The sequence below is a fragment of the Pogoniulus pusillus genome, chromosome 7 (assembly GCF_015220805.1).
Source record: "Pogoniulus pusillus isolate bPogPus1 chromosome 7, bPogPus1.pri, whole genome shotgun sequence".
Classification (NCBI taxonomy): domain Eukaryota; kingdom Metazoa; phylum Chordata; class Aves; order Piciformes; family Lybiidae; genus Pogoniulus; species Pogoniulus pusillus.
In genome coordinates, this window is record NC_087270.1 from 25,156,628 (window position 1) to 25,184,203 (window position 27,576).

General features: G+C 50.4%; 1 protein-coding gene across 2 annotated transcripts in view; it reads left to right on the forward strand.

Moving 5' to 3' along the window:
• The window catches only part of SOS1 (SOS Ras/Rac guanine nucleotide exchange factor 1), a 70,042-nt gene that overhangs the window by 17,365 nt on the left and 25,101 nt on the right, over positions 1-27,576 (forward strand). For both annotated transcript variants that reach the window (XM_064146253.1, XM_064146254.1), the window contains exons 5-9: positions 2,170-2,379; positions 3,106-3,249; positions 8,055-8,165; positions 8,275-8,373; positions 26,285-26,412. In XM_064146253.1, coding sequence (XP_064002323.1) covers positions 2,170-2,379; positions 3,106-3,249; positions 8,055-8,165; positions 8,275-8,373; positions 26,285-26,412 — 692 coding nt within the window. The remainder of the gene's footprint in view (positions 1-2,169; positions 2,380-3,105; positions 3,250-8,054; positions 8,166-8,274; positions 8,374-26,284; positions 26,413-27,576) is intronic.

Sequence of the window (27,576 nt, forward strand, 5' to 3'; positions counted from 1 at the left end):
AGTTACTTTATTGTATTCCCATGGATTTCATAGCAGTGAGATTCAGAAGGAGTAAATACAGCCTGGGGTCTTCTAGCTCAAATATGTGCTAGAGGTGCGTCCGTGAAGTAAAGGTACAAATACTGGGGCCTCCTTGAATCCCTGCACTATTTCCTGCAGCTTCCTGCCCTGTAGGATCACTGCAGTGACCCTGTAATGCCTCAGTCCCCAGGATGAGTTAGAATTCCCCTCATGACTGTGGAGTTGCATTCACTGGCTCTGAAAGATTAATCACCTTCTGTTCTTAGAGCTTCAGAAGAAGCCTGTCTTAATGCCAACGTGTTGATGGTTCTGCTTTCAGAGAAGTTCAAGACCAGGGTGTGTAGCAAGGTCCTTTGCCTCACTAGGAGAAAGAACCTGTTGTGCGCCCATTTCCCTCCTCACTAGAGCTGTGTCTTGTTGAGGAGTGTTAGGACAAGACTTGAGTGAAGAGTGACTGCTTCAGGTAGGTGCATTTCTACCCATGTTCATACCTGATGAACCTCTCACCTCGTCTCTTGAACTCACAGATGCCCAGGTGTTCTCCTGCAGAGTCACCCTCTCCTCTTGGCTAACTGGCATGGTTTCTGAAGAAGTGCCTGGAGCATGCTTTAGGGAATGACTCCTTGGACTGCAAAGACCAGGGGAAACGTCTCGTGGCTCCCTCAGAAGGTCAAACTCTTGGTCCCCAGTTGCCAAAACACTTTTTCATTCTGTTTTCTGTCATTCTAAACTCCCATTCCATGTTCAGTGTGTTAGCCTTCCCTCCTGTGGTCCTCAGAGGAGTATTTACAGGCCTGCACCTGCAGTCTTTCCAGCAGTGGGCAGTAGTCAGGTCGGTCTCTGCAGTAGCACAGATTGCCATGGCTTTCATTTCTGTCTCTTGGAGGGGAGGCTGGCAGGTAGCATTCAACTTCTTCATTTTCAAGTTCACATGTATTGCTTGATCCACTTCAGGTCTTCAGGGCAACAGGTCTGGTTAGAAATCCTGTCCCATCTGTCTGTCCCAGGACAAAGTCATCTTGTATGTTGGATTGTTGTTAAGATGTACTGCATCATCATAGACTGGTTTTGGACCTGCTTTAGGCTTCCCTTCTGCTAAAGACACCTCAAACTAGGAGCCTTCTACTAATTTGTGGTCAGCTTCTTTCATTTACCTTTAAGGATGTTCTTTGAGTGTCTTGAAAACAACCCAGAGTGTGATTTCTGTTTGCCACCTGCTAAGCCATTTTACCAACCCCTGGCTCCAATACCACGTGTGGAAGAAGTGTTCAGTGGTCTACTTCTCTTGAGAAGATCAAATGATTGTGTTTAGTAAGCCTTTCTTGTATGAATTGGGACCTCTGGTAGTCAAAGCTTTTGGAGGTCTTTAGGTAGTCAATGTGACTACAACCTTTTCAAAGCTGGTGCCCTTCCTCCAGGGTCTGTTTTAACAAGAGAAGTCAGAAGTTAAAGGCAGATGTCCAGTGTTGATCAGAGATGGATTACAGGGCTCTGAGCACACCCTGTGTGACTGCTGTTAAAGCTGAAGAGCCAAAATGCCACACACCTTTACACTTCAGATAACAGAGTTGCTTCAGAAGCTGGCTCAAAAGAAGAGAGTACAGTAACTACTAGGGGTATGTGTACCTCAGAGGCAGTTCAGGCTTGATTTGGGGGTGGGGGTGGTTGATTGGGCTAAGTGACTTTTGACAAGGGCTGGGAGTGACAGGATAAGGGCTTTGAGCTGGGAGAGGAGAGACTGAGACTGGAGATGAGGATGAAATTGTTGAGATTGAAGGTGGTGAGACACTGGCACAGGTTGCCCAGGGAGGTTGTGGGTGGAGGTTTTCAAGGCCAGGCTGGATGAGGCCTTGAGCAACCTGTGCTGGTGAGAAGAGTCCCTGCCCATGGCAGCGGGTTTGGAACTAGATGGTCTTTAAGGTCCCTTCCAACCCAAAGCATTCTGTGAATCTGTGAACTGCCACTGTAAATGATGGCTTGCAAGCTCACTGCAATGATGTTGCTTTTGTTTTCCTCAGACAGTTGTGGCCTGGTAGTGCATACTGCTGATTGCGTGGGAAAAAGAGACTTCCTTTGCTGGTGCCTTACTGGTAGCTCTTGAAAAGAAGTTCTTTTCACTCTGCTCATTTCCCTCTCTCTGCTATCTAGGTATTAATGGATATGTTCCATCAAGATGTAGAAGATTTAAGTACACTAACTTTATCTGATGAGGAACCCTCCACCTCAGGGGAGCAAACCTATTATGACCTAGTGAAGTCCTTTATGGCAGAGGTTCGACAATATATAAGGGAACTAAACCTCATTATCAGAGTTTTTAGAGAGCCATACGCCTCCAACTCCAAGCTGTTCTCATCTCATGTAAGTATTGGACAATCCACAAAGGGAAAAAGCTCTCCTGTAACATCTGTAAATGGAGAAGAACACTTCTAGAGCTTAACTCTGTCCAGTTTAAGGTATCAGTGGCAGAGGAAGCGCTCATCTCCAGTTCTGAAATGCAAATAGCAAAGAGGTGGTTGTGAGGAGAAGGGATTTGTGGAAATTTAGGAACAAGTTCTTTCCAGGGATGGTGGTGAGACACTGGAGCAGGTTACCCAGGGAAGTGGTGGCTACCTCCTCCCTGGCTGGATGAGGCCTTGAACAACTTGGGCTGGCAGGAGGTGTCCCTGCAGGGGAGGGTTGGAACTGGATGGCCTTTAAGGTCCCTTCCAACCCAAACCGTTTCATGAATCTATGAACTGTAGGAGGAAGAAACCACCTAATTTCTGATATATTCACTTGCAGGCCTGTCATTGAAGGTGATTTGTCACTGTTCTCTGCCACATTGCACAGTTGTGCATATTGATAGTATTTACTGTAGAACAGAATAACAGAGAATTACTGTATGTAGTCATTAGTTAACACATAAGTTCTGTAGTAGAACTTACACAGAATACATATGTGTATGTGTTTGAAATATAAAAACTTGTCCTATTTCAGGCAGGATTTGGCTTTCCTATCATATCATTATGTACTTTTGTCATTCATTTTGGAAGCCATCTCCCAATTCCCTGTTGATTTTTGTCTGGTTCTGCTGCTTTTTTGCAGGACGTAGAAAATATATTTAGTCGTATCTCAGATATTCATGAACTTAGTGTGAAGTTATTGGGTCATATAGAAGACACTGTTGAAATGACAGATGAAGGTAGTCCTCATCCACTAGTAGGCAGCTGTTTTGAAGACATGGCAGAGGTAAGATAATACTTGGGCTGGGGGTTGTTTTTTGTTGTTCATGTGTATTTTAATGACTTGCACTTTGATACAAAGTGCTCTTGTGTCCAAGCTGCCTTTGTTTAGGTGGAGATCTCTTCTTCCAGCCCCAGCAGGGTGAACAGGCAGCCTGTTTGTTGAGGGTGCTGCTCTAAACTTCAGCTTTTATGTAGGCTTGTTGAAACTTTAGAGGGCTCAAGGAAAAAAAAAAAACCAAACAAGTAATCCAGAAAATGACACACTTGTGAGTAGACTTTGAGAGAAATGGAAGTGCCCTGGAAATCAGCTGTGGGTCAGGACTGCTGTGGAGAGATGAAGCAGAAGAAGGTGGTCCTGGCCAGCAGGCTTGCTAAGCTGCTGAGGAAGGCTTTTGAGCTAAACTCGTTCATGGGTGGAGTCCAAGGCTTGCAGATTGAAGAACTGTGAGAAGGGGATGTGCATAATGGGAAGCACAACTGCACCTTGGTTCTGAGAAGCTGGGGTGGCTGAAGATGCAGCTGAAGCATCTGTGTCCCCCAGGGTGCATGTGCTCATGTACAGAGAGCAGCATCTGGGAGCCTGCACAGTTGCTGAACTATCTCCTAACTGGAATTAGTGATGTGGCAGGAAGGGCTGCATGAGGGAGGCATTCAGGAAGGACAGGTGGGGAAGAGGAGGCCAGGAAGCTTACCAGAAGATCAGCTGGAACACATGGAGCTCTGTTATGGAATGAGTGAGGAGAGCTAATTGAATGCTTAAGGATCAGGGCTAAAGGAGGAGGCCACCAAAGAGCGTTTTGTAGTAAAGCTTCTCCTGCAAAGACTACTGAAGCAGCCAAAACCTCTAAACAAGTAGGAGTCTTCTCCTTATCAGAGGCCCTAGGTCTCTTGGGAGAACGATGTTCCTGACATCTGGATGGAGAACTTGCTGTGGTTCAGGTAATGCAGGAGAATTCTGGAGGGTGCTGGGGCAGGATTGCTGTGGCACGTTGTGATGCGCCACCTAAGAAAGGTGCTGCGCTGAGCAGGAGGGAGCTGGCAGAAACATCATAGCTAATAGCAGGCTTGGCCACAGGTGGCAAGGATGGTAGAGTTTAAGGTCCTGAGCAAGTGCAGGAAATGAGCAGGCTGAAATCCCTAGGCTTTGGGAGAGCAGGGTCACCTGGAGGGTAGAAGGGGGAGCTGGTTTGTTTGCAAAGGCAGAAGGGGCAGAAAGGCAAAGGCATTCCCAGTCCCTTAAGTAAAGGGTAGGTGTAGCAGAGTTTGGAGCTTCTTGTTTAGTCAAACTCGGGCCCCTCATTACAAGAAAGACTTTGAAATGCTGGAGAGTGCCCAAAGAAGAGTGACAAGGTTGATGAAGGCTCTAGAGAACAAGCCTTAAGAGGAGCTGCTGAGGGAACTGGGGTTGCTTACTCTGGAGAAAAGGAGACTGAGCAGACACCTCAGTGCCCTCTGCAACTCCCTGACAAAAGACTGTCATGGGATGGGCTTGGTCTCTTCTCCCAGGCAGCAAGCAATGAGGTAAGAGGAAAAGGTTCTCGAGAAGATCAGGTTCATGACCACCTGAAGAACCTGAAAGTGTTCAAGTCCATGGGACCCGATGGCATGCACCTATGGGTGCTGAGGGAACTGGCAGATGAGGTTGCTAAACCTCTCTCTATTATACTCCAAAAGTCATGGCAGTCTGGTCAAGTCCCCACTGACTGGAAAGGGGAAACAGAACCCCCATTTTCAAAAAGGGTAAGAAGGAAGAACCAGGGAACTCCAGGCCAGGCAGTCTCACCTCTGTGCCCAGTAAGATCATGGAGCAGATCCTCCTGGAGGCACTACTGAGACAGAAGAATAGTGAAGAGGTGAATTGGCACAGTCAGCATGGCTTCACCAAGGGCAAATCCTGCCTGACAAACCTATGAACAGGTCACAACATTAATCAGGGAGGGCTAAGGAACTGAAGTCATTTACCTGGGCCTGAGCAAGGCCTTTGGCACTGTCCCATGCCACATCCTGAGCTCCTAGCTGGTGACACATGGGTTTGATGGATGGACCACTGGATGGATAAAGAACTGGCTTGATGGCTGCACCCAGAGAGTGGCTGTCAATGGCTTCATGTGCCAGTGGAGGCCACTGACAAGTGGAGTCCCTCAGAGATCAGTCCTGCCACCAGTCTTGTTTAACATCTTTATAGGTGCCATGGACAGTGACACTGAGTGCACCCTCAGCAAGTTTGCTGATGACACCAAGCTATGTGGTGTGGCTGACAGCTGGAGGGAAGGGATCCATCCAGAGGGACCTGCACAGGCTGCAGAGCTGGGCCCAAGTCAACCTCATGAAGTTCAACAAGACCAAGTGCAAGGTCCTGCAGCTGGGTCAGGACAATGCCAAGCACCAGTATAGGCTGGACAGTGCCTGGCTTGGGAGCAGCCCTGAAGCAAAGGGCTTAGAGGTGCTGGTGAAAGAGAAGCTCAGCATGAGCCAGCAGTGTGCTCTTGTAGCCCAGAGAGCAACCAGAGCCTGGGCTGCAGCAAGAGCAGTGTGGGCAGCAGGGCCAGGGAAGTGATCCTGCCTTTTACACTGCACTGCTGAGATCCCACCTGGAATACTGCATCCAATTCTGGAGTCCCTGGTACAAGAGGGATGTGGAAGTGCTAGAGGCATGTCCAGAGAAGGGCTATGAGAATGATCAAGAGGGCTGGAGCTGCTCTGCTGTGAGGAGAGACTGAGAGAATTGGGACTGTTCCATATGGAGAGGAAAAGGCTCCCAGGTGACCTTATTGTGGCCTGCCAGGATCTTAAGGGGGCTATAAGAAAGCTGGGGATGGACTTTTTCAGGCTGTCAGGAAGTGACAGGACTGGGCAATGGAACAAAGCTAGAAATGGGAAGATTCAGACTGGATGTTAGGAAGTTCTTCAGCATGAGAGTGATAAGAGACTGGAATGGGTTGCCCAGGGAGACGGTGGAAGCCCCATCCCTGGAGGTGTTTAAGACCAGGCTGGATGAGGCTCCAAAAGGCCTGATCTAATGTGAGGTGTCCCTGCCCATGGCAAGGGGGTTGGAACTGGATGATACCTGTGGTCCCTTCCAGCCCTGACTGATTCTGTAATTCTATGATTCAAGTTGCAGCAGAGGAGTTTTATGTTGTACCTCAGGACAAGTTTCTTCAGTAAAAAGGTTGTCAAACATTGGAACTGGCTGCCCAGGACAGTGCTTGAGTCACCATCCCTGGAGATATTTAAAAGACATTTAGACAGGGTGCTGAGGGAGGTGGTTTAGTGACTTGGTAGTGTTAGGCTAATGGTTGGAGCTAACTAATTCTAGGATTCAAACAGAAACACAGACTTCCCAGGAGGAATGCAGGTGGAAATGGTATAAAGAGGGCTGCAGCTCATCTGGAGTTCAGCTTGGTGAGGAGCGTGGAGCTGACATACTGTGTCCATTCCTGTTGTTCCCAGTCCACGGTTTGCTTGACTTGGTTAAGGAGTTGAGGCCCACGATGTACAAAAAGGGTTAAAAGTGCTAGGGTCACTCAGTTTTAGAAGGCTGTGGAAGAAGATCTCCTTGCTGTCTTTGGTTACCTCAAGGGTAGGTGTAGACTAGACTGAGGCAAGCACTTACTGAGTGTTTGCAGCAGAGAATCAAGATGAGGAGAGAAGAGCAAACCTGCCTAGAAACCTTGGGTAAAAAGTCTTCAACCAGAGCAACTGAACATTACAGTACACTGCCCAGAGAGATTTTGGTGTCTCTTTTTTTTGGAGGTACTTAGAACTCAACTGGATGAGTTCTCTGAGCAACCTCAGCCAGCTTTGATGCTGGATCTGGATTTGTGTCTGAGGTGGGTCCTGCTTTGAGTAGGGAATTAGACCAGCTGACCTCCAGAGATGTCTTCCAGTCTGAATTACTCCCTGAGTTTGTACTCACAAAACTCTTAACTGTTCTCTGTAAGTGTTTTGGAAAAATATGCAGAAGAATCTCACAGAATCACAGAGGGGTAGGGGCTGGAAGATACTTGCAGAGATCATCCAGGCCAACCCCTTGCCAGAGGAGGGTCACCCAGGGCAGGAACACATCCAGGTGGGGTTGGAAAGGCTCCAGACAAGGAGACTCCACAGCCTCTCTGGGCAGCCTGCTCCAAGCCTTCAGCACCCTCACAGGGACAAAGTTTCCCCTCCTGTTCCCTGGCACCTGCTCTGCTCCAGCTTGCCCCCAGTGCCCCTTGTGCTGCCCTTGGCCACCCCTGAGCAGAGCCTGGCTGCGTCCTCCTGACACTGCCCTGCACATCTTTAGCACAGCACTGAGGGCAGCCCTCAGGCTCCTCTGCTGCAAGCCCCAAGCCCCAGCTCCCTCAGCCTGGCCTCAAGGGGATGCTCACTGCCTGCAGCAGCTTGGTGCTCTGGACTCGACTCTCTTAATAAGCTCCCTGAGGTCCTGCTGGACTTGAGGGGCCCGGAACTGGACACAATATTCCAGGTGTGGCCTGAGCAGAGTAGGGGGGCAGGAGAACTTCTCTCAACCTACTCACCACTTCCCTTCTAATCCACCCCTGGATGCCCTTGGCCTTCTTGGCCCCAAGGACACTTTGCTGGCTTGTCAGCACCCTTCTGCCCACCAGGCCCCCCAAGGTATCTCTTCCCTATGCTGCTCTCCAACCTGCACTGGAGCTTGGGGTTGTTCTTTCCCAGATGCAGGACTCTACCCTTGTCCTTGTTGCATTTCACTCAGTTTCTCTGCTACGTTGTGTCTGCATTTGCTGTTGGAGGGAGGAAGCTTGGATATTCAGTCAGGTTTGTGGACTGATTCTGTCTCTCTCCTAGGAGCTGGCATTTGATCCATACGAATCATATGCACAGGACATCCTGCGCCCTGGATTCCATGACCATTTCCTAAGTCAGTTATCAAAGCCAGGAGCTGCGTTTTACCTGCAGGTAACTGCCTTTTAAGTGGCCCTTATGACTGCCATTACAGTTTCAATTCCATTCTATTGTTGCTTCAATGCATGTATTGTTTTAAGACTGAAACTCACTTTGTTTGTAGTCAATAGGTGAAGGCTTTAAAGAAGCTGTTCAGTATGTTCTACCCCGGCTGCTCCTCGCTCCTGTTTACCACTGCCTTCATTATTTTGAACTGCTCAAAGTAAGAACATTGTGTCAATCTGACAGTTTGTTTTCCATGATTATCAGTGTTGGGTACCAGAGCTTTGTGTGCTCAGTTAAGTGCCAAAATGTGACTGGAGTGTGAATAATATGATGGAAGAAGAGCAGGGTTTGTCTTATGGTGCCTGCAGTACCTAAGTGTCAGCTTGTGGAGATTTTACAGCAGCTGATGATTTGTGTGGAGTAATCAAGTTGGTGCTAATTGAGAAAGCCACAGAGGTTTAGGTACTGATGTTCTTGGGATGATTGTTGGAAGAGCAGGAAGAGAGAATGGGAATGTCTGTATTAGGGCAAATGGCCAAAGCTTTCTGAAGCTGTTCCTGCCCAAATTTAGGATCACATTAAGGTTTCAGCTTTGGAAAAGCTTCAGTGTTCTTGTAGTGCCTATTCCATGGTGCTCATAGAGGTCATCTTGTTCCTTCAAGGTGAAGGCTTGGTTGCTGTATGCATTTGGTGGGCTTCTTGTAATGAGGCTTCATATCACTGGAGTGACAGCAAAGACTGTACCATACAGAATCACAGAAGGAAGGAACTTCCAGAGATCTTCCAGGCCAACCTCCTGCCAGAGCAAGAGCACTCAGGGCAGGGCACACAGGAACACATCCAGGTGGGGCATGAAAGGCTCCAGAGGAGAAGGCTCCACAACCTCTCTGGGCAGCCTGCTCCAGGCCTCCAGCACCCTCACAGGGACAAAGTTTCCCCTCCTGTTCCCTGGCACCTCCCCTGCTCCAGCTTGCCCCCAGTGCCCCTTGTGCTGTCCTCGGCCACCCCTGAGCAGAGCCTGGCTGTGTCCTCCTGACACTGCCCTGCACACCTTTGGCACAGCACTGAGGGTAGCCCTCAGGCTCCTCTGCTGCCAGCTCCCAGCCCCAGCTCCCTCAGCCTGGCCTCACAGGAGATGTTCCACTGCTTGCACTCTCAGAGTGAAAATGTTTCTCATCATGTTGAGATGGAGTTTGCTGTGATTGAGTTTACATCCATTGCCCCTCATCCTATCTCTGGGCATCACTGACCAGAGCCTGGTTCCATCCTCCTGACAGCCACCCCTCAGTATTAGCAGACATTGATAAGGTCTCCTCTCAGCCTCCTCTTCTCCAGACTACAATTGTGAGGAAAACTTTCAAGTGTAATCTTCATTTGAACTTAATGGAAACTCTTAAGGCATACAGCATTCCAAACTTAATTACTTGGAGAAATTGAGATTAGAGGTAAAAGAAAATAAGTCTGCTCTTTGAAGAAATCTGGGTGTGTTTTTGTGGAGCTGTTGTTTGTTTGTCTTGGGATAACTCAGTACTGAGGTCGTTGAGGCTCAGTCTCCATAGCTCTAAGCCCATTCTTAGTGGTTTGGACCTACAGCCCCAGCTTTGGCACACAGCTCACCTTGTGTGAGATGCTTCTTGTTCTTTTTGAACCGTGCTTGATCTCTTTGCCTGGCTCATGGCTTTGCCCTGACTTTTCAGGCACCTTCAGCGTACTGAAGCTTTCATGGTAGCCCATGGGAAGGGAGGCATGAGGCAGTTTGTGTTGTCTGCGATCAAGCTTCTCTGCTCATGCCTCTTCTCACAGTCTCAGAATGGCTTTGTGTGCTTCCATGTGGACACAGAATCACAGAATCACCACTCTGGGGGTTGAAGGGACCTTTGGAGATCACCTGGTCTAACCCCCCTGCTAATGCAGGGTCACCTCGGTTAGGTTGCACAGGAACGTGTCCAGGCGGGTTTGGAACGCCTCCAGAGAAGGAGACCTCATGGTGTTGTCTTGTGTAATAGACAAAGCACAAAGTTGTCTGACCTGCAGGCATCCTGCACTGCTCCTGCCACTGGCAGTTTTAGCAGGAGGAAAGAGAGCATTTGTGTGTGTGGGAAAAGGGAGCAGCTCCTGCTCACCCTTTTCTAGAGTGAGCTGGTGTGACAGCTCAGCCTGCTGTCAGTGCTTGCCCACAGCTTTGCAGCTCCTGCCCTGTGCTTGATTTTAGACTTCTTGCCTTTCCCCACATATGCTCTGCAGCTACACACAGCCTCCACCCTCTGCAGCTCTCATCTGGCTGGGCTGGGGTTTGTTCTGTATGTGTCACTCCCATTGTGCTGCTGCTGTCATGCTGCAGTGAGACACCTGTTGCTCTGCTCCCTCAGACCTTAGGCCCGTGTTAGGCAGCACAGCCTGAGGAGTGTCACCACTGCTCCCACTTCGGTGTCATCAGCAAACCTGCTGGCAGTGCCCTCTCTGCCCTCATCCAGGCTGTTGATCAGTATGTTGGTGTATGTTGGCGCTGCTGACTTCCTGTCTCTTTGCATGTATCTTCAGTTGGGATTCTGCCTATAATGATGTTAAACCCTCAGGCTGCTTTCATCCCCCAGCAGCATCCCGTGTCTTTGGGATGCTCCTCACTGCAGACTTTGTTCTGGAGTGAGGAGCAAGTTCCCTGGCTGGCAGTGCAGCTCCAGGGGAAGTGCCCCTGTGTTAAACTGGGCCTTGGGCCTTCCTCACTCACTCTTCTAATGTAACTGCTTTCACAGAGTCTTCCCATCTAGGAAAACAGCCTTCTCCCAGAGTGATGGATTTGTTCCACTTTGCTGGAGAAAGCACAGAGGGGTGGTGAACTGTTAGTGCTTTAGGTGTTGGTGTTGTGCTGGGCAGCAAATCCCAAAGTGTTTGTCTTCACCTTCATTCTCAACTTGGTTTCATCCAGGGAAGCTGGTTTGTAATCCCAAATGAAGCTGCTGTGACCAGCCCAGGGTGAGGAATCACTGAGGCTTAGTTAGTTGAACTTTGGCAGTCTGCAAAGGTTTTGCAGTCGCTGCAGCTCTGAATCGTTGTCTCAGAATGTGGTCAGTGTTGCTTGTGTGGAGCACAGGCACCGCAGGGAGCAGCCTCGCTTGCTTTAGTCCTGTGATGGTTTGGGTGTTGCCCGCCCTCCCCCCCCCACTTTGTAAATCACCCAGGCTAGACTCAGCTGGCTCTGGAAATTGAATGAAGCTTATTATTTACAGCTTAGCTCAAGGTACAAGCAGATATTTACAGTATATAGAGTTACATACAGAAATATGCAAGGTGAAAGGTAATACAGAAACACAACAGCCCTCCCAGAAACCTGAGTCCGTAGGAGGAGCTCACAACCACCCTTCCACATTCTCCTTACCCCTCTGCCTTACCCCAGACATTGCCTTGTGCCCAGGGAGGAATGGGGGGTCGACCAGGGGGGTTAGGAAGCAGGTGGATTCATCAGGTTAGGTTAGAGAGAAAAATACAGCCCACAGCCCAGACAGAGAGCAACTACCTTATCTATGTTTGAATTCTTGCTCTTACACCTCTCAGCAAGCCTATGAGTGAAGTAGACTTCACCATTGTTTCCCTTTCACAGCCTGGAATCTAGTTCTACTCACCAAAACATTCTAGCCATCTTCAAACTAGCACAAGTCCATTCTGTGTCCTTCAGTCAACACTGAACACAGAGAGACACAAATTCTGAATTCATAGCTAGCCTTGAAAGTTTTGGTTCAGTGTCAGCAAAGCTCTGATGTTTATTTTCCCCTAAGATGACTTTGGTATGCTTCCTTCCGACTAGAGTAACTTGTGTGTACAGTCCTGGTTTGCAGTAGCAGCAGAAGTGTGACTGCTGTGCCTGTGTGTGTTTGTGGAGCTGCAGGGGAGGAGGACTTCTCTGCCTGCTGGAGGTAACCTGCAGTTTTATGTCCCTGTGACAGGTGAAGGCCTATCTGCAGGAGGAAATGTAGCTTCACCAGACTTCTTCCTACTGCATGATAAGTACTGCAAAGCCTATTTAGAGATTGACAGATTGCATCGGGTTGGGAGGGACCCTCCAAGGGCATCTTGACCAGCCCCCTGCACTCAGCAGGGACACCTCCAGCTAGAGCAGGCTGCACAGGGACGCAGCAAGGCTGAGCTTGAAGGTCTGCAGGGACAGGGCCTCAAGCACAGCCCTGGGCAGCCTGTGCCAGTGTCTCACTACTCTCCTTCTGTACAACTTCCTCCTCAGATCCAACCAAATCTGCCCTGCTCCACTGTCAAACCATTGCCCCTTGTCCTATCCCCACAGTCCCTTCTGAACAGTTGCTCCCCAGCCTGCCTGTAGGTCCCCTTCAGACACTGAAATGCAGCTCTAAGGTGTCCCTGGAGCCTTCTTTTCTCCAGATTGAACAGCTCCAACTCTCCCAGCCTCTCCCCATAGCAGAGGTGCTCCAGTCCTCTGAAAAATTGAAGTGTTTCTTGGGAGAAAAAGCTGACATGATGTAAAAATTGGTCTTAAATCAAAGAGATTTCCTAGAAATCGGGCTGCAGGAGTTGGGGCTGTTCAGCCTGGAGAGAAGAAGGCTCCAGGGAGAATTTAGAGCAGCCTTCCAGTACCTGAAGCAGCTTCCAGAAAGCTCAGGAGGGACTTCAGACAAGGGCTGGGAATGACAGGGCAAGGGACAATGGATTGAAGTTTGAGGAGAGCACACTGAGACTGGAGATGAAGAAGAAATTCTTGGCAGTGAGGGTGAGGAGACACTGGCACAGGTTGCCCAGGGAGATTGTGAATGTCCTCTCCCTGGAGGTGTTCAAGGCCAGGCTGGATGAGGCCTTGAGCAACCTGGATTGGTAAGAGGTGTCCCTGCCCGTGGCAGGGGATTGGAAAGAGATGATCTTGAAGGTCCTTTCCAACCCAAGCTATCCTGGGAATCACTGGATATAACACTGAGTAAAAACTTAAGCATCTTCTTCATGTGCTGAAGCTCTGAAGACTTTCTGCCTGCGGTGCTTTAAAGGTACAGAAGTTGTTCCTTTGTGGCAGAAGATGGAGGTGGCAGAGCTGCATAGAGGGGGTTCTGGATTTCTCCCTTGCTTGGGTGGTTTCATTGACAAGCTGCTTCTTGCTGCTCTCCATGAACTGCTGCTCACTTGATTTCCCCCTCTCATCTCCCCTGTGGCTGTAAGCTCACCTAAAGCATAGTGACCTCAGAGAAGCTTTCCCATTATCCAGCTAAAGATGGACAAAATCTAAGGAAGGAAAAAAATGCCTTCTGAAGTGACACGTGAGCTGTGCTGTTGTCTGCTCTGCTGCTGGACCAACACATGTTGTACTTTGATCCTTTGAAGCAGGGATGAGGATGGCACAGGGCCAGACGTGGTTTTGTCTGTGCAACTTCTCTAGGGAGGTCAATGGAGAACTAAACTGATCTCCTGACCTGACTGATGTGTTGGGTGGGAGGGCTTCAGAGTCCTGCTTGCTGATCCATTTTCAGGGAATACCTGCAGGGGAAATTCTCATAGAATCAATAAGGTTGGAAAAGACCTCCAAGAACATCAAGTCCAAACTCTAACCCAACTGCAGTGACCTCTGAACTCTGTCCTGAAGCAGCACATCCAGTTTCTCCAACACCTCCAGGGATGGGGACTGCACCACTCCCCTGGGCAGCCTGTGCCAATCCCTGTCCAATCCTGCAGCAAAGGCATATTTCCTAGTCTCCAACCTAACCCTCCCCTGGCACAACTTAAGCATTCTTCCTCTTGTCCTGTCTCTGGATACCTGGGAGCAGAGCCCAACCCCCAGCTGGCTCCGTTCTCCCCTCAGGGAGCTGTAGAGAGCAATGAGGTCTGTCCTCAGCCTCCTCTTCTCCAGACTAAACACCCCCAGCTCCCTCAGCTGCTCCTTACATGATGCCCTCCAAACCCCTCTCCAACCTCTTTGGTATTCTCTGGATGCCCTCCAGCCCAGCACTCAGGGTGTGACCTCCCTACCCTTGTTTTCCAGGGGAAAAACCACTTCCCTGCTCCTGCTGGCCACACCATTGCTGATCCAGGCCAGGCTGCTGGTGACCTTCTTGGCCACCTAGGCACAGCCTGACTTGTTTTCAGCCAGCTCTCAACCAACACCCCAGGTCTTTCCCTGCCAGGCAGCTTTCCAGCTGCTTTCCCCTAAGCCTGGAGCATTCATGGGGTAGTTGTGATCTAAGACGCACCAAGGCTCCCAAGAGTTTGACTCAGTGCATCAAGAACTGAATGCAAAGAAGCTTACTGTGCCTGAGATTTCCATTAGTGGTTGTAAGTGTGACAGTCGTGTTCCAAGCCCTGGCAGACTGGTGCTGCTGAGCAGTCTCTTACAGCAGTGATGTATTTCTCCTGCCTCTGCTTGTCTCACCTGCACAGAAGGGAGTTCCTCAGAGAGAGGTGGTGCTGTGGTTGAGACTTCCATGTGCTTGGTTTCTACAGTGGAGCTGTTTCTGTACACGGAACTGTTGCACTCCTCCCACCAGCATTCTTGCTCCATTTACTCTCACAGCACTGGATTCTTTCACTCACTACTTTGCTCCTTTCAGTGGGAACCTATGGAGAGATGCAGGAAATAAACACAAGAAGCTGCATTCATAGCTTCTGCAGAAGGGATTCTCTTTGTCACTCTTCATCTCCTCTCCTTCCCCCCTCCAACCCCCTTAATCACCAGGGTTCTGCTACTGCTTCCCAGAGTGATCCCTGAAATTGTGAATTCAGCTTTATGTGGTGTTCAAAACTTAATACCTTCTCTCCAGACAAAGTTGAGCTTATGGCCTTGCAAACTTGGCTGGCAAAGATCAGACTCAAATTGCATCAAAGCAGTGAAAGTGGATTTTAAACCACTTTGGAATTATAACAGAGAAAGGGAAAATGTTTCCAAATTGAGTTTTCTTTGCTGTGATGGAAAATTTGGGGAAAGAAAACAGAAGACCTCAATCACAGGTGTTGGGAGCACATAGGTAAATATCTTGAGATATTTCAAATGCTGATCTACCTGAATGTTGTCAGCTTAATTATGAATTGTACATTTCTGATGTATTCTGCAGGTCTGCTAATAATGCTGAGACAAACCAAAATGACAGTAAGAAAGAAGAGAATTTCAGAGCATGAAGGCTCTGGAAGGATCTGTGTGAACTTGTACGTTTGTTGCAGAAAGGTAATGAAGCTGCTGTGGAAGAGACATCAGCATATGAGCTAAAAACCAAACCCCTGTGTTGTGGCAGAATGCAGAGCAGATGGCTTTACCATGGCCTGAGAAGACAAGGCCAAAAGTAAACAGAGCACCCAAACTGCAGGGTCCTGCAGCCAGGTTGGACCAATCCCAGGCTGGGTGCAGAGTGGGCTGAGAGCAGCCCTGAAGAAAGAGCCTTGGGGATGTTGGTTGCTGAGCAGCTCCCCAGGAGCCAGCAGTGCCTTCATGCAACCCAGCAGGCAGCTGTGTGCTGGCTGCAGCCAGAGGAGTGTGGGCAGCAGGCCAAGAGAGGGGATTGTGCCCCTTGGCTCTGCTCTGCTCAGACCTCATCTCCAATCCTGCCTCCAGCTCTGCTGTGCCCAGCAGCAGAAGGACACAGAGCTGCTGGAGTGAGGCCAGAGGAGGCCACAAAGATGCTCCAAGGGCTGGAGCAGCTCTGCTGTGAGCACAGGCTGAGGGAGCTTGGGATGTGCAGTCTGGAGAGGAGAAGGCTCCAGGGGATCTTAGAACTGCCTGCCAATACCCAAAGGGGCTGCTGGAGAACTGGGGATGGACTTGTGTCAAAGGCTGGGAGTGCCAGGATGAGGGACAATGGCTTTGAGCTGAGAAAGTGGAGACTGAGAGTGGAGATAAGGAAGAAACTGTCAAGAGGAAGGGTGGGGAGACACTGGCACAGGTTGCCCAGGGAGGCTGTGGCTGCCTCCTCCCTGGAGGTGTTCATGGCCAGTCTGGATGAGGCCTTGAGCAACCTGTGCTGGTGGAAGGTGTCCCTGCCTGTGGCAGGGGTTTGGAACTGGATGATCCTGAAGATCCTTTCCAATCCAATTCATTCTGTTGATCTATGAATCCTGGAACTGTTCAATCATAGAATCATAGAATCAACCAGGTTGGAAGAGACCTCCAAGATCATCGAGTCCAACCTATCACCCAGCCCTATCTGGTCAACCAGACCATGGCACTGAGTGCCTCATCCAGTCTTTTCTTGAACACCTCCAGGGACAGTGCCTCCACCACCTCCCTGGGCAGCCCATTCCAATGGGAAATCACTCTCTCTGTGAAGAACTTCTTCCTAACATCCAGCCGGCACAACTTGAGACTGGTGAAACATCAGCTGCAGACTTCTGTGTGATCCATATTTCTGAATAGTTCTTCCAAATTTTCCTCAGTGTCCATCCTGATTTGAAAGAGAACTGAAGTTTATTCTGAAACAGATGTATTTTAATTTCAGTCTTTCCTTACCCAACTAAGAGCCTTTACAGTGAGTAATCACAGAGTGTTAGGGGTTGGAAGGGACCTCCAGAGATCATCCAGTCCAGCATCCAGCACAGGAGCACCCAGGGCAGGTCACACAGGAACTCATCCAGGTGGGGTTGGAAAGGCTCCAGAGGAGACTCCACAACCTCTCTGGGCAGCCTGCTCCAGGCCTCCAGCACCGTCACACCAAAGAAGTTTCTCCTCATCTTGAGATGCAACCTCCTGGGTTCCAGCTTGCACCTGTTGTTCCTTGTGCTGTCACTGGGCACCACCAAACAGAGCCTGGCACCTTCATCCTGACCCCCACCCCTCAGGTATTGATAGACATTGATCAGATCTCCTCTCAGCCTTCTCCTCTTCGGACTAAACGTCCCCAGGATTCTCAGCCTCTCTTCACAGCAGAGATGTTCCAGTCCCCAGATCATCCTCAGTGGCTCTACATTGGACTCTCTCCAGCATTTTCCTGTCTCTCTTGAACTGGGAAGCCCCAATCTGGACACAGTATTCCAGATGTGATCTCAGCAGGGCAGAGCAAAGAATCAATTCCTTAGATTCAGGTTTCTTCAGATGGTTTCACCTTTCTGGGGGCAGGTGAAGCTTAGTGTAGTTAGGTTTTCCACATATCTTCTGAGATCCATTTAAAGTTGGATAGTCAAGCTGTGAAAGAACTAGGAAATGTGTTGTAGAATGGCTGAGGTTGGAAGGGACCTCAGAGCTCATCTAGTCTAACCCCCCGCCACGGGCAGGGATGCTTCTTGGCCTCATACAACCTGGCCTTGAACACATCCAGGCAGGAGGTAGCCACAGCCTCCCTGGACAACCTGGGCTAGAGTCTCACCACCCTCCTACTGAAGGTAACTCCCTCAGCTCCACTCTAACCCTGCTCTGCCTCACTTTCAAACCGTTCCCCCTTGATCTGTCTCAGACACCCTCAGCACAAGTCTCTCTGCAGCCTTCCTGCAGGATCCCTTCAGGCACTGGCAGACAGCTCTGAGGTCCCTCTGGAGCCTTCTCCTCCCCAGGCTGCACACCCCCAGCTCCCTCAGCCTGTGCTCACAGCAGAGCTGGTCCAGCCCTTGGAGCATCTTTGTGGCCTCCTCAGGCCTCACTCCAGCAGCTCTGTGTCCTTCTGCTGCTGGGCACAGCAGAGCTGGAGCCAGGATTGGAGGTGAGGTCTGAGCAGTTGGAATGCTTTTTATCTTGCTGTGTGACAGTGCTTTCCTTGCCCCCTCCTGCCGCCCCCTCCTGCCGCCCCCTCCTGCCGCCCCCTCCTGCCGCCCCCTCCTGCCGCCCCCTCCTGCCGCCCCCTCCTGCCGCCCCCTCCTGCCGCCCCCTCCTGCCGCCCCCTCCTGCCGCCCCCTCCTGCCGCCCGTGTTCTACAGCCTGGCAGTGAACCGCAGTGGGAAATAGAAGCTCAAAATCCCTCAGGTTCTATCTGTGTTGAAATGTACTGCCAAGAGAGTGCTGGAGACCTTTGGTCTCTGTCTGATACCCGAGGTTTGATACTTGCCTTCATGTAAGATGTTGTGATTTAAAGCAACTGCTGCTAATTAAAGATGACCTTAATTAGGCTAAGTTAAACTTAGAGCAGAGGAAAAGTAGGATTTTTTACCATTCTTTCAGTGCTGCATCAAATTGTGTTTCACTCTGGCTGCAAACAACACTGCTGCTGTCATGCAAAGCTAAGTAAACACCCAGATGTGTGCCCAAGGGCTGCTGGTTTGTGTGGATGCTTCTGAAGTGGAGTGCTTTGAGGCTGTGTCTGTGGCAGGGAGCCTCACTCAGGGACTGTCTTGAGGCTTCAGCTGTGAAGTTCCTTTCAGACTGCTAGGCCTTTCTATGAGTGTGCAGAGCTCCCTGTGCTGCTCCCTCTTTGCTGTTCCAGATGATTCCCTGATGCTTGCTCAGTTTTGCATGTGAGAGCATTCCCACAAGCCCCCAGCATTCTGCTGCTTGAGGCTGAGTTCTTGGTTTGGTTTTGTTTGGTGTGGGGTTTGTTGTTTGGAGGAGTTGCTAAAAGTGAGAAGGAGCTCCTGGGCAGATAATGCTAATGAGGCAGCTTCTAGGGCTGTTGTATGACACAGTGCCCGCAGGGCTGCCTGCCTGCATTTTCCAGGGAAGAGACTATCTTCATTTTTGTTCTTGATTGTAAAGCAGCCTCTTACAGGACTGTCTCTAGGTAGGTAGCCTATGCTCAGGACTGTCTCCCACAGCATTCCATTCAAGACCCTTGTGGCCCATGGCATGGACAGGTGGACTCTTTGCTGGGCCCAAGGAGTTGTGACAAAGGAATTAAACCCAGCTGGTGGCTGGTCACAGGTGGTGTCCCTTAGGGCTTGGTGCTGGAGTTAGTTCTGGTTTTATTAGTGGTCTGGGTGAGGGGATCCAGGCACCCTCAGTCAGTTTGCATATGGCTGGCACTGAGCTGGGAGGGAGTGTGGAGCTGCTGAGGGGCAGGAAGACTCTGCAGAGGGAGCTGCACAGGCTGCATCCATGGGCTGAGGCCAAGGGGTTGAGATTCAACAAGGCCAAGGGCTGGGTCCTGCACTTGGGGCACAACAACCCCAGGAAGGCTCCAGGTTGGAGGCAGAGTGGCTGGAAAGTGCCCAGCAGAGATGGACCCTGGGGGTACTGGTGGCCAGCTGGGTGAAGGTGAGCCAGGCTGTGCCCAGCTGGCCAAGAAGGGCAGCAGCAGCCTGGCCTAGACCAAAAACAGTGTCCAGCAGTGATGGTGCCCCTGTGCTGGGTCCTGGTGAGGCCACAGCTTGAGTGCTGGGTTCAGTTCTGGGCACCACAGCACAGGAAAAGACATAGAGGGGCTGGAGGGCATCCAGAGAAGGATAAGGAAGCTGGAGAGAGGATTGGAGGATGTTATATGAGGAGCAGCTGAGGGGGCTGGGGGTGTTTATTGTAGAGAAGAGGAGGCTGAGGAGAGACTTCATTGCTCACTCCAGCCTCCCTGAGCTGGGGTTGGTCTCTTCTCTTGAGTTGTGCCAGGGGAGTTATATTGGACACTAGGTGCAGAGGTGGTCAGGGATTGGCACAGGCTGCTCAGGGAGGTGGTGCAGTCCCCATCCCTGGAGGTGTACAAGAAGCGTGCAGGTGTGGTGCCTCAGGATAGAATTTAGTGGTCCTGGTAGTTGGGTTATGTTTGGACTCGGTGCTCTTGGAGGTCTTCTCCAGCCTCCTTGGCTGAATGATTCTGTGACAATGGAGGTGGTGAGGAATTAGAGCAGAAGCTGGAGTGACTCCTGCCAGCATGCTTCAAGTTCTTCCCAGTGCCAGGTCACAGCGCTAGCCAGGCTCACCTTGCCAGCTCTGCTGGGTGTTCTGGTGCCTTGCTGGGGGCTTCAGGGTGCCTGAAGAAATGGCTTTGTGGGTTTTGCTGAGGTTTCTCTGCAGCAGCATACAATAACAGAACCTTAGAGGTTAGTCTTGAACAATTGCTTTCTCTCCTGGATTTAGGCATTAGGAAGAAGTTCTTCAGCAGGAGGGTGGTGAGAGACTGGCACAGGTTGCCCAGGGAGGTAGTGGAAGCCTCATCCTTGGAGGTGTTTTTAAGGCCAGGATGGATGAGGCTGTGAGAAACCTGATCTAGTGTGAGGTGTCCCTGCCTGTGGCAGGGTGGATGTGGAACTGGATGATCACAGAGTCACAGGCTTAGAGCATGTCAGGGATTGGAAGGGACCCCAGGAGATCATCAAGTCCAACCCCCCTGCCAGAGCAGGACCAGACAATCTAGCTCAGGTCACACAGGAACACATCCAGACAGGCCTTGAAAGTCTCCAGAGCAGGAGACTTGAGGTGCCTTCCAGCCCTGACAGTTGTGTGATTTGGATGCTAAGTTCTGTGTGATGAATACCAAAGTGTTTGTGGCTGGAGAGGAACTGCTGCGGGAAAAGTGTTTTAATAAATGCAGTGCAGGAGCAGAAGGCTTTGCAGTAGCCACCATCAGAGCACTTGGACTAGAGGAGCTTTGGAGGTCACTTCCAACCCAAACCATGCTCTCATTTGTGCTTTTGAAGAGATTGCTTATTGCTGTCTACAGCTACCTGAAGGGAGGTTGTAGCCAGGTGGGGTTGGTCTCTTCTCCCAGGCAACCAGCAGTAGAACAAGGGGACACAGCCTCAAGTTGTGCTGGGTGAGGTCTAGGCTGGATGTTAGGAGGAAGTTGTTGCCAGAGAGAGTGATTGGCATTGGAATGGGCTGCCCAGGGAGGTGGAGTCACCATCCCTGGAGGTGTTCAAGAAGAGACTGGATGGGGCACTTAGTGCCATGGTCTGGTTGATTGGCTAGGGCTGGGTGCTAGGTTGCACTGAATGAGCTTGGAGGTCTGTTCCAACCTGCTTGATTCTATGATTTGTGTTCTACATAGCACAGGGCACAATGTGTCTGTGGTGCTGTGGCTGAAGCCTTTAGGTTCTATGCAGGCAGCATTGAGACTAAGGAGGTAACTGGATACAGGTAGTTGTGTGTTGAGCCTAGCTGGCGTGGATGTTGTCCTTTGTTTTGCAGACCTTCTGCTCTTTACTGTGCTGCGGTACCCGTGCAAGCAAGCAACAGACTGTTGTAGGATCCAAGGCTTGGATAAGTGCACTTGGCACTTAGTGAAAAACTGATAGGCTGGCAAGGCCAGAGAGTGAGGGGGGAATGGAGCTAAGCCTGGCTGGCACCCAGTCACCAGGGCTCAATGCTGGGGCCTGTCCTCTTTAACGTCCATGTCAGCGAGCTGGGTGAGGACATTGAGGCACCCTCAGTAGCTTTGCAGGTGGCATCAAGCTGGGTGCCTGTGTCCATCTGCTGGAGGGTAGGGAGGCTTTGCAGTGGGCTCTGGGCAACTGAAAGCCATGGGCCGGGGCTCACTGGATCAAGTGCAACAAGGCCAAGTGCCAGGTCCTGCACCTGGGTCACAACAACCCCATGGGGAGCTCCAGACCTGGGGATGTGCGAGTGGAAAGCTGAGACTTGGAGAGGGTCCTGGGGGTGCTGGTTGGCAGTCACTGACTATGAGCCAGCAGAGAAAGCCAGTGGCAGTGTGGCTAGGGTTAGAAGCAGGGTGGGCAGCAGGGACAGGAGGTGCCCATCCCCCTGTGCTCAGCGCTGGGGAGGCCACAGCTCGAGTGCTGTGTTCAGCTCTGGGCCCTGCACTGCAGGAAGGACACTGAGGGGCTGGAGCCTGTGCAGAGCAGCGAGGCTGCAGAAGGGCCTGGAGCAGCTGGGCTGTGAGGAGGGGCTGAGGGAGCTGGCAGGGTGCAGGCTGCAGAAGAGGAGGCTGAGGGCAGAGCTCATTGCTCTCTGCAGCTCCTTGCAGGGAGGCTGGAGCGATGGGGGAGGGGCAGCCTCTGCTCCTTGGTGCCAAGGGGCAGGAGCAGAGGAAATGGCACTGGTCTCCAGGTGACATTGTGTCCTTTATCACCACTCTCTGTGTGCCACCATCCAGCCAATTCTTACCTAGCAGTGCTCCACACATCCAGTCTGTGTGTTTCCAGCTTGGTGACCAGGCTGCCAGGTGGGACAGAGTCAGATGCCTTACTCAGGTCCAGGTAGATGATGTCAGTTGCCCTTCCCTTTTTCCACTGTCGCTGTGACTTCCTCATAAAAAGCCACCAAATCTGTCAGGCATGAGTTGCCCATGGTGAAGCCATTGCTGGGTACCACCAGTCACCTCTGCTTTGTTCTCCAAATACACATTCTCATCTCAAACCTTATTTTCCAGGAGAGCAGACTAAAACAGCCTTGCCCATTGCTGGAGCATAGGAAATTCAGTGGAGCTGTGCTAAAGGAAGCTGGCAAAGAGGTGGTGCAGAAGGCAGTGAGCCTCCTTGGGGCTCTAGTGCAGGAAAGATGCAGAATCTTTAGGTCAGTTACAGGCTTGCTGAGCTGTCTTTGGGACTTGCTGGCTTTAGTTTGCCTTGTCTGTCTGAAGTCTTCTCTTAAACCTAGCTGAGCTGTACAGCTGAAGCAAAGGGAAGGTGATACCTCTGGGTTAAATCTAGAGAGCAGCAGAGTATTCCAGGGTAGTCTGAACCTTTCTAGGTGATGTATTGTCTCTGAACCTTGCCGGGAAGCAGTGGCTCTTGTGATGCATTGCCATCCCTCTTGCAGCGCTTGCTGTGTGTGTAGCTGCTCATGCCTAATGCTGCTTAGGTCAAGAGGATGACAGATTTTTGCTACAGGTGCCAAAAGTGCCTAGAATAAACCTTATAGACTTTGGACTGGGTGAGTAATTCTGACTGAGGGGAGCATGAATGCTCTTCTCTGAGCCATTCAAAATCAGTTGGGTTTTGGAGGGCAATGCTTCCATTTCACTCTGGAAGCAAACAGCACAGCTGTGGTGTTTGCAAGGACATCTTCTTCTGGTGGGTGCCAGACTGCTGTTTTGCTTTTGACACCTCTGTCAAAATCAATTCTTTTAGGTGTGTGGAGCCAGCTGTTGGTGTGTGACAGTCTGAACTGCCTCTCTTGAGAATCCTGTCAAGAGTTATCTCAGTTTGATGTCTTAGCTGGACCCAACAGGTTTTCCACTAACTGTAAAAGGGAATCAAACTAAAACCTCTACTGTAATACCTGTAAATGGAGATGAACACTTCTGCAGCTTAACTGTGAGCAATTTAAGGTATTGGTGGCAAAGGAATCTTAGGAAGAAATTCTTGCCAGTGAGGGTGGGGAGACACTGGAACAGGTTGCCAGGGAGGTGTTTGGGGCCCATGGCTGGAGATACTGAAGATGAGGCTGGAGAGGGCTGTGGGCAGGCTGCTCTTGTGGAGGATGTCCCTGCTGAGTGCACGGGGTTGGACTGAATGAGCTTTGGAGGCCCCTGCCAGCCCAGACTATTGTGTGATTCTATAAGAAGGCAGAGGCTGAAGAGGCTAAAGTTTACCTGTCAGGGGAGGGAGGAAACAACAAACCCCACAAACTCCAGGGCTTTTGTTTGCTTTTGTTGTCTGTCTCCACATCTTTGGAGTTCAACCCTTCTATGATTCTGTGATAAGGAGAGTCTGCACTGCTGTGTTAGCACAAGTCCAGCCCTCACACTGAGAGAAGAAGCCTGCCAGAAGGTCAGTCCTGCCAAAGCTGCAGCAGAGCTGTGGCCAGCCTGGGCTTCCTGCTGATGGTGAGGTACTGAAACAAGCCCACTGGAAGGGCTGGTCAAAATGAGAGGAGGGAGTGCAACACATGGTGAAGGGGAAGCTGGGAGAGTGAACTTATTTATTCTGGAGAGAAGGATGCTAAGGAGGAGAGGAAGCCTTCCTGCAGTCTTTGACTGTGTGATGGGTTGGAGAAGTCAGAGAAACACTTCCTGCAACCATGTATTGCTTCACAGATTCCATCAGGTTGGGAGGAACCCTGCGAGGGCATCTTGGCCACCCCCTGCACTCAGCAGGGACACCTCCAGCTAAAGCAGGCTGCACAGGGACACAGCAAGGCTGAGCTTGAAGGTCTGCAGGGACAGGGCCTCAAGCACAGCCTTGGGCAGCCTGTGCCAGTGTCTCACCACTCTTCCTTCTGCACAACTCCCTCCTGAGGTCCAACCTAACTCTGCCCTGCTCCACTTTCAAACCATTGCCCTCATCCTATCCCCACAGGCTCTTCTGAACAGTCCCTTCCCAGCCTACCTGGAAGTCCCCTTCACATACTGAAATGCAGCTCTAAGGTGTCCCTGGAGCCTTCTTTTCTCCAGGCTGCAGAGCCCCAACTCTCCCAGCCTGTGCCCATAGCAGAGGTTCTCCAGCCCTCTGATGAAAAATCAGTGAGGGAAATCCCAGATAAGCTATTAGGAACCACCAAAAATTGCCATGAGGAATTTCAGACATTGGAACTGATTGTCTAGAAAGGTTGTGACCTCTCTGCTCTGAGAGCAGTTCCAAACTCAACGTGGCCCTAGGCAGTGTGATCTTTCTTGGCTTGGTGGTTGAGCTGTAGGTTGGATAAGACAATCTTGAGTACTGGCCCAGCAGTGTTTGTGCCTGTGGCAAAGCTACAGATGTCCAGAGATCTGTTGCTGTGCTGCAGAATGGTCTGTGTGGGGATCTCCTCTCTCACACAGGGTAACACTTCTAAGAAGTTGGCTGTTAGGAGATGTGAGGTAAGTAACTGATGCCTGAGTGGACCTGTGTCTGACTGCCACAGCATCCTTGCTGCTCAGCTGAGCCACTGTGATCTGGGTGATGGTGTAGTGAGGTGGCTCTGAACTGCTTGAAGGAAAAGTCAAAGAGTTGATTTGAGATCAGTGAGACAGAGTCTAGTTGAAGGCCTGTGTCTTGTAGGGACCTGCAAGGGACCAGTGCAGTTACATTAGAAGAGTGAGTGGGGAAAGCCCAAGGCCCAGTTTAACACAGGGGCACTTCCCCTGGAGCTGCACTGCCAGCCAGGGAACTTGTTCCTCACTCCAGAACAAAGTCTGCAGTGCCATCCCAAACACACAAGATGCTGCTGGGGGATGAAAGCAGCCTGAGGGTTTAACACCATTATAGGCAGAATCCCAACTGAAGATACATGCAAAGAGACAAGAAGTCAGCAGCGCCAACATACACCAACATACTGATCAACAGCCTGGATGAGGGCAGAGAGAGCACTGCCAGCAGGTTTGCTGATGACACCAAAGTGGGAGCAGTGGTGACACTCCTCAGGCTGTGCTGCCATTCAGCCAGAGCTGGCCAGGCTGCAGAGCTGGGTGGTGAGAAATGGAATGGAACCCAACAAGGGCAAGGGTAGAGTCTGGCATCTGGGGAAGAACAACTCCATGGACTAGTACAGGCTGGGGACTGAGCTGTTGGAGAGCAGTGCATGGGAAAGGGACCTGGGGGGCCTGGTGGGAAGAATGATGCCCATGAGCCAGTAAGGTGTCCTTGGGGCCAAGAAGACCAAGGGCATCCTGCAGTGGATTAGAAGGGAAGTGGTGAGTAGGCCCAGAGAGGTTCTCCTCTGTCCCTCTGCTCTTCCCTGCTGAGGCCACATCTGGAATATTGTGCCCAGTTCTGGACCTCTCAGATCAAGAAGGACCTCAGGGAACTGCTTGAAAGAGCCCAGCCCATAACCCCTAAGCTGCTGTAGGCAGTGAACATCTCCTGTGAGGCCAGGCTGAGGGAGCTGGGGCTGGCAGCTTGCAGCAGAGGAGCCTGAGGGCTGCCCTCAGTGCTGTGCTAAAGATGTGCAGGGCAGTGTGAGGAGGATGCAGCCAGGCTCTGCTCAGGGGTGGCCAAGGGCAGCACAAGGGGCACTGGGGGCAAGCTGGAGCAGAGGAGGTGCCAGGGGAACAGGAGGGCAAACCTTGTCCCTGTGAGGGTGCTGAAGGCCTGGAGCAAGCTGCCCAGAGAGGTTGTGGAGTTCCCTTCTCTGGAGCCTTTCCAATCCCACCTGGATGTGTTCCTGTGTGCCTTGCCCTGGGTGATGCTGCTCTGGCAGGGGCGTTGGCTTGAATAATCTCTGAAGATCACTTCCAGTCCCTGCTACACTGTGATTCTGTAATCCTGCTACTCTGGTCTCACTGAGTGGAAGCTGTGAGCAGACAGTTTGTGTCCTCCCTGCATATTTCACTCCCTTCAGTAATGAGCAGGAGCATGCAAAATCAACCCTTAGTTGGATTTCTTCCTCCTATCTCAGACCTATGGATTTTCCACAGGCCAAGATGTCCATAACACCTTTTTTTGCCTTTGCCTTTCAATGTTTACAGCAATTAGAAGAAAAAAGTGAGGATGAAGAGGATAAGGAGTGTTTAAAGCAAGCAATAACTGCCCTGCTAAACCTTCAAAGCAGCATGGAACGGATATGCTCCAAGAGCCTTGCGAAGCGAAGGCTTAGGTAAAGACATTTCCCTTTTTCCTGCTTTCCTCTCTTGCTGCTTTGCTATAAATCCAGGGCTCCCAGCTTCCTCTTTTAGTAAACAATGAACAAAATGGGTTGTGACAAACCTGCCATTTCAGAGGAAGTGACATCAAAGCCAAGAGAATTTGTTATTGTTTCAAAGCCGTTCTGCTTTCTATGTGTCCTCGCACGCCGCTCAGTTGAGATGTTCTGAGAACTCTCCGGTAAGTAGAAAGTTACAGCATTTGTGGCTTGGTCGTGCTCAGACCAGTATTATCCAGATAAAAATCATGTGACAGTGCATTTTTTATTGTGATTGGAAGGTGCTGTTCTTGAATTTGAAACTCTTCAGACGTTTTTGTGCAGTGGTTAGTGGGATTTCCCCACTGGGTACCAGAAGGGGATGCATAGATAGTATTTGGTTGCAGTGTCATGGCAGATTCTTGGGCTGTGCTCGCCTCTGTTTGATTTAATGCTTGTGTTTGTGCAGTTATTTTAAGCATGTTAAAATATTCTAAACATGTTAAAACATTCTAAATATCTTAAAATACTTTAAACATGTTAAAACATTCTCAACATGTTAAAGCTTTGCTTTTGCTTCTAAAGTCGTTTCAGTCTTTTCTTAACTGAACAAGTTCCGTGCTGCAAAGTGCAATCTTGAGGCTCTGACCAGCCTCTTTTCTCTTGGACCTGCTTCTTTCAACTGAAAGCAGCCTAAGCTGGTTTATTTTTCCTCTGGAGATGAGGGGTTTGCTAGAGTCGTGGTAGTTTGAGGGATCCTAGGTCCCCCTTAAACACCGTGAGAATCACCATGTGCTGGTTTGAGGCTGATTGGACAAAGTGAGAAAACATTGTTTCTGTTTTGCCTTTTTCTCCCTGTCAGCAAACCAATGAATGATACAGACATCATCATTATTTTCTCTTCACAACCAAGGATCTGAGTTCTCTCATTAAAACCTTCCAATTAGCCTCAAGCCAGCACACACTAGCAGCTTGCCTGCTCCTGGTTGCCCTTTTTTTTCCTCCCTAGGCAAAACATTTATTGCTTAGAAGCTGAACAGGAAATGTATGGGGTGAGGTACTTAACAGTCAAGGTTTGCCATGGTACTGATGCTGAGTGCTGAACTCGTCTTCTGAGGGCAATTCTTACCCCTCAGAAAG